Here is a 6,503-nt window from a genome sequence, read left to right on the forward strand (position 1 = left end):
ATTTTTTTAAAGCTGCCATTTCATAGTAGATACAGCCCTGAAGTAAAGAAAGGCGAAGACCCAGATAGCCTGGGGCCCTTTTACTTCTTAGGGGACAGTGTATCAGAGTCATCCAATTATAAGTGAAAGCTGTGGAACCTGCTCCTTCGATTCCACAGAGAGGTTATTTTCTCCTGACTCCGTCACGCCTTGCAGCTGAATCCCAGGGTACAAACTGAACCCCTGCAAACTGGCCCACCCCACCCCACACCACCTCACGCACTCTCTGCCCTTGTCACGCTCTCTGGCATTCGTCCCCAGCTGATCCTCTGTCAGAGCTGCCATGGGACAGAGCGGACTGCACCCAATGGACCTGGATTAGAATCTGCTGGAAACTGACACGGCTAACCATTAAAATAAAATCCACTCCTTAGCTGTGATACCTAAAGAAGCGAGTCAGTGTTTTGTTCTTTTTTTGACCATGACGGATACTGTAGTGGAGGAGGACAAGGACCCTGATATTGAACTATTTGTTAAGGTGGGCACGTTGTGTGTGTGTGTAAACAACTAGGCACTCTCTATATCAGCTTCTGTATCATTTCCAAAACAAATTTTCTGCACACAGATTAAAACACACAAATTGCAGCCCATGCCATAAAGTGTTGTGCATTCGAATAAAAGCGCATGCCACAGTTAATATAATTTAAAATCGTCTTTCAAATGTCTAAGTGCAGCTCCTTTAAGAGGGTGCATGCCATGTTGTTGTTGTTGGGTGCTGATTTTCCATGTGTTAACCTGACACCGACCCACATTCATGCACTGACAATCTCTCTCCTTCTCTGGCCCTCTCAATTATTACTGGATTATTTTCACTATTGAGATTAAAAGCTCAAATTATCTTCTGTTAATGTTGCTATGATTTAACATTTAGGACTTTTGCTTCTTTGTTAAACAGACACCCCTTCTTTATTCAAGGCAACTGAGTTATTTTAAAAATTAGAGCAGTTGCAAACCTTATAGGGAAGCGAGAATGTTTTATATCTTTAGATACCCCTACATTGTTACTGAAATATGTGGAAAACTTTAAATATGTGGAAAAAGAATCAGAGATTTTCTCTGAAACTCTTGTGAAAAATTTCCAGCGCTGAAGACAGAGGAAAATGTTTTTTTCAAAAGCTTAAAATTATGAAAAATGATACGCTGCGGAACATTTTGGGTCAATTCCTTTCTAAATATAGACCCAAAACCACACTTTTAAAATGTAAAATTTAAAAAAATTAAAGTATTACATATTTCATGCAAATCAAAACTTGTAGAAATTAAATCGTAAAAATATTTCCCAAACTTCCAATAGAAAGACTGCAAAGCTAGTGTAACCATCACAATGAATTAAAAAACCTGGAATGTTTATACATCAAGTGATCAGTAGTCCTAAATAATATATATTATTTTTAATCATTTATTGTATTTTATTTAAATGTTTTCATTGGAGCAGTGTTTGCTAATTGTGATGCCTGTTGTCTTTCTTTTTTAACTAGTTTTAGCCCAACAGCAATGTTTACGTAGCTAATTTACATTGTGTTTTACTGCAGGGTACTTGCTACAAAGAATTGCCCTTTAGGGGATTAATAAAGTCATCGGATTTTGCTATAACTTTTTGCTAAGAAGGGAATCTTAGTTCTTTTTTTGGCATGAATGCATTTCATTATAGGACAAAACACAGATTTCAGTAGCTAAAAAAATGCAGTTAAAGTGTAAGAACCAGAGGTTCAGATGGGCAGTGAGGCGGTTAATGGAAGCTGTGTGGATTATTAATGCCGGACCTTGTATCTGATTTCAATGCAGTGTTCGGTTACAGTTCTGCTCGTGCAGACTCAAACAAACAATCCCAGCACATGTGAACCTAAGAAACTTTTTATAAAATTTCAAATTAAGCCGCTGTCGCCCTCAAGATGCAGCCAAAACTATTTAGATGCCTGCCTCTAAATATGCAAGAACTTAAAATAGTATCCTAAAAGCTTTCATATAGACTTGGTTTAGTATATTTTTTATTCTTTGTCTCAAACTGCAATGTGCATTATTTGATAAGTTGGGTGATAATGAATTGGAAATAATTGTTTTCTATTATATGTTTATACCATTGTTAATGCTAACGACATTCAGACTCTAAAGTGCAACAATATGAATGCAATACCTTGTGCAATATCTAATGTGCAATTAGTATCTAATACCTTCTGCAATAACCTGTTTATATATTTGATACCCAATGCAATAACTATATATACAAATACCCATCAATATTAATACCACTTTGATACCCTGTGCAATAACCCTGTATAATAATTCAGCTAAATGCTGAAAATGAAACTTAAGCTGTCCATACACCATACACCTTTTCCTCCTTTTGGCATCTTCTTCTTATTTTTGACTTTTGAGCTGATGGCTGATGTAATGAGTAAATTGCTTCATAAGAATATAGGGGAACATGTTGGAAGCGTTTATGGGTAAAAGAGGATTTCCAAGGGAGGGTGTTATAAATCCCAACATGTGGTCATTTAAAAGAAGCTTCCTTCACCAGCTTCCTGTTGGATCTTTAAATGCTTGTACCCACGATTCAAAGGAAATGGACAAAGTTATATAAAGGAAGCCCGGGGTCAGAGGTCAGCTCCCTGTCTGCACTGCTGGGATCCTTCAGTCGGTTCTGAACTTCTGATGCCATCCATGTGGGGGAGTTATGGGTTATGTTATGTTCTATTTGCTGCTTCCACAAAGAAGATAGAAATGAACACCTTGGCAGAAGAAGTGGAAGGAAAATCCATATATGGTCTGCAGAGGAAAAGAGACACCAGCTCCTTTCCTCTCATTATTAAATACGGTGTTCTTCTTAGTTACTCTCATATAAACATGCCTGAGCTCACCAATAGGGTGTGTTCTGGGGTATTCAGTTGTGGTTGTCAGCTCTTGGAGTTACATAGAAATTTTTTTCTCTGTAAAGAGGGATTTAGAACCTGCCCTCCATCCTTTTAGAGAAATTTTCTTTGAATTTACGTTTTAATCACTGATTTTTTTAAACCAGTTTTTAAAAAATCCTTTCTGAGCACATTTTCACTTAATATACACAAAACCTCATCTCTGTGAGTTTTATTATTACTTTTATTTTTTTCCGTAGTGTCCATCATTTTTTCTTTGTGTTTTTTTATTAGAAGAAATACACATGCTGAGGTTTTAAGTTTAATTAGTTTTACTCCCTTTTGTAACCACTCTGTGGGTCTCTGCAGGATAAATCGTACATGAGTTTTGAGACCTCTGTGTCATCAGTGCGATGTTTCTGTTCTTTAAAACCCTGACTTACACAATCAGACACACATAATGTCCAGAAACTCTATAAAAAATTATATAGAAATGCCTAATGTATGAAAAATAATGCAATGAATGATCTAATTTTACATACAAACTGTATGTTCTTTATGTTTAGTCACAAAGTTCAACAACAACTCTAATAAAAAAAAAAATAGAATTTTCTTAAAATTATTTTGTGGTCCAAGATTTATTAATAAAGAATGTTCAGAATCAAAAAATGAGACAGTCTGGAATTTTTTCCAATATTTTTCATTTTTATTTCAAATCCTACCAATTTTAGCGGGCTTGATTGGGATAATTATTCCCAACTAACATATATATAATCTCTAAAACAGGATAAGTGGATTTCAGCTGCTGGATATGTCAGATTTAGCTGATTAACTAGGCCTCACTTGTTCAATTTGACAGCGAGGACTTGGGACAAATAGCCAGAAAAAGCCTGTTGATTTCAAAGTATATTTCTAAATCATTGAGATTAAATGGAATATTCAAATATTTGTATCTGTTTGTGTGTGTGACAGGCTGGGAGTGATGGGGAAAGTATTGGAAACTGTCCTTTCTCCCAACGTCTCTTCATGATCCTTTGGTTGAAAGGAGTAGTCTTTAACGTCACTACTGTTGACTTAAAAAGGTAAAATCGTCTTCCTTGTGAGTTTACTTGATAAAGTTAGCTGTAAAATCAATTAAATTGAAACATTCTTTTTATTTTGTGAATGAATTAAACACCAAAGAGGGGTTTAATCCAGATATATGAGCTGATGTGTTGTGTTTGGCAGGAATATGCCATTAAAATGTCAACAGGTTTGATCAAAAACATAAGATATAAAAGTCATTAGCTGATGTTTATAATAATGAAAAGGGATAATTCAATTGCTTAACAAAAATTGGTTATTTTTATCAGAAAACCAGCCGACCTTCACAACCTTGCCCCTGGAACGCATCCACCATTCCTTACCTTCGAGGGAAATGTTCTAACCGACGTCAACAAGATAGAGGAGTACCTGGAAGAGATGCTGGCTCCACCGAAGTAGGTATCACCTATACCTCCGTGTATGACAGGGATGAGCGTACAAACAGCAATCTGACTAAAAACAATCTGCCGTTCAGGTATCCCAGGCTTGCAGCGAAGAACCGTCAATCCAGCGTTGCAGGAAATGACATATTTGCCAGGTTCTCAGCTTACGTCAAAAATACACGACCAGAAAACAATCGCTGTGAGTTCACAACTTATGAGACCATTTTGAAAGAAGTTTAACAGTGGCTCTTAGGAGTCTTGTTTTTTGTTCATTATTGTTTCTTTTTCAGTTTCTTCACTTTTTCTTGTATTTTATTCATTGTACATTTGGTTTAATCTCTTTATGCCTACTGTCCTTTATAAGGTAGTTTCTTAGTGACTTAGTTCTGCTCCATTGGTGTTGATTAGTCTTCCTTCCTCAGCTCCCCTGCTTACATTTTCTCTACTGTAGGCTGTTTCACATTAGGTTTTTTAAATTACACTGTCACAAGTACAGAGCAACGAAATTCACTCTCTGCATTTAACCCATCCTGTTGGGGAGCAGCGGGCTCAGGGAGCCAGGCCTCAGTCCATGAGGGTGGGGCTTGAATTCAGAACCTTTGGATTCCACTAGGCCGCCACTCCCCCAATAACATAAACCCCTGATTAATGGAACCTTGATTCTGTCATTCTCCACTCTTCCCTCAGCGTATGAGCTGAGTGGTTTATTTTCATTCTGTGACCGAGCAGTTGAAAGCTTCCTCATGCTCAACCCATGTCCCGCTTGTGCTTTGCTCTTTTAAAAAACCTACATAACATGACACCCAGAGCATAATGCTGCCATCACTGTGTTTCACTATCTATTTTCCTGATAAATGTGCTGTATATTCGTCACATTTGAAGTTTTAAAGTGTTCAAAAGTGTATCTGGAATCTTAAAAGTGTCAAGATTTGGTTTTAAGATTTATGTTAGGACCCAAAAGCAGAAGCTGAGAGGCAGGGGTGAGATCTTGGAAGGTTTAATGAAAAATCAGGCAGCAAAAACAGGAATCCAAAAATCCAACTTAAAAATGTAAATCAAAACAGAAATCCAAAAAAACCAACATAAGAATTGAACACTAACCAGGACCATGGAAACACCAGGGGAAAAAATCATGAGGAGCCAGGGCAGGATGAAATAAGCAAGGAACCAGCAAAGAGGGACTGCAGAGGGAGTGTATTTATGGCTGACTGAACAAAGGTAGGACTATTGAGCTGATAAGGAGCAGGTGTGAGCAGAGCTGGTGAGGAAGCCAAGGGAAAAGAACACAAGGGGGCAGCAGAGGACAGACAAAAACCTAAGCAATTTAAATGAATCCAGACACCAATAAAGCTGGAAAACAAGGAAAAACCTGGCTAAAATTAAACTGAAAACATAGAGGAAAAACAACAGAACCAAGATCGTTACAAAAAGGGTGTGTGATTTATTTATTTAGTTTGCCATGTAATAACATTGAGAGCTGCAAATATGTGTTTCAGCGTTAGAGAAGAGTCTGAACAAAGCCTTGGCCAAACTGGATGACTACTTGATGCGACCAATCCCTGACGAGGTTCAATCTGGACGACATAGCGGCGAAGGCCCTTCCACCCGCAAATACCTAGACGGTGATGAGCTGACCCTTGCCGACTGCAATCTTCTCCCGAAGCTTCATGTTGTTAAGGTAAACCTACATCTGTTTCTTTCAATTCCTCTGAATGCGACGCATGAACTCTGGCGCTTTAACAACTTCTCCTCGACAGGTGGTTGCAAAGAAGTATAGAAACTATGACATCCCCTCTGAGTTTGAAGGGGTTTGGCGTTACCTTGACAACGCCTACAAGAGAGACGAGTTCACCAACACCTGTGCAGCGGATGTGGAGATCGAGCTAGCCTACCAGGCTGTGGCCAAGAGACTGGAAAAGTGAACGCAGTGTAGTGATAGCCGACAAATCTTGATTATACAAAAACATTTCATATGCTCCTTATAACTAATTTAACGTTTTTAAAACTGATTTGTAAATATAGAGTCAAAATGTGTATTAGCAAGTAGAATAGAGAAGAATGTGGGGTCTGAACAACCCTAAATGTCAAATGTTAGACATTTTGTCTTTTTTGGTCTAATTCATGCTGTTATCAACAAAAACTGAAGTTA

At 37.8% G+C, this 6,503-nt stretch overlaps 1 protein-coding gene across 1 annotated transcript; it reads left to right on the forward strand.

The window, feature by feature from the left end:
* Positions 1-460: 460 nt before the first annotated feature.
* Positions 461-6,503, forward strand: clic5 (chloride intracellular channel 5). The gene is made up of 6 exons (XM_015389563.1): positions 461-517; positions 3,861-3,970; positions 4,241-4,366; positions 4,447-4,553; positions 5,851-6,032; positions 6,112-6,503. The coding sequence occupies exons 1-6, from the start codon at positions 461-463 to the stop codon at positions 6,274-6,276; spliced, it is 747 nt and encodes a 248-aa protein (XP_015245049.1). The 3' UTR covers positions 6,277-6,503.

Source organism: Cyprinodon variegatus, unplaced genomic scaffold, assembly GCF_000732505.1.
Source record: "Cyprinodon variegatus isolate N-32 unplaced genomic scaffold, C_variegatus-1.0 Scaffold465, whole genome shotgun sequence".
Classification (NCBI taxonomy): domain Eukaryota; kingdom Metazoa; phylum Chordata; class Actinopteri; order Cyprinodontiformes; family Cyprinodontidae; genus Cyprinodon; species Cyprinodon variegatus.

Coding starts and splice junctions, on each gene's coding strand:
- clic5 (XM_015389563.1), top strand. CDS start 461: ATGACGGATACTGTAGTGGAGGAGGACAAGGACCCTGATATTGAACTA. Junction 518..3,860: donor ATATTGAACTATTTGTTAAG/GTGGGCACGTTG, acceptor TGTGTGTGACAG/GCTGGGAGTGATGGGGAAAG. Junction 3,971..4,240: donor ACTACTGTTGACTTAAAAAG/GTAAAATCGTCT, acceptor TATTTTTATCAG/AAAACCAGCCGACCTTCACA.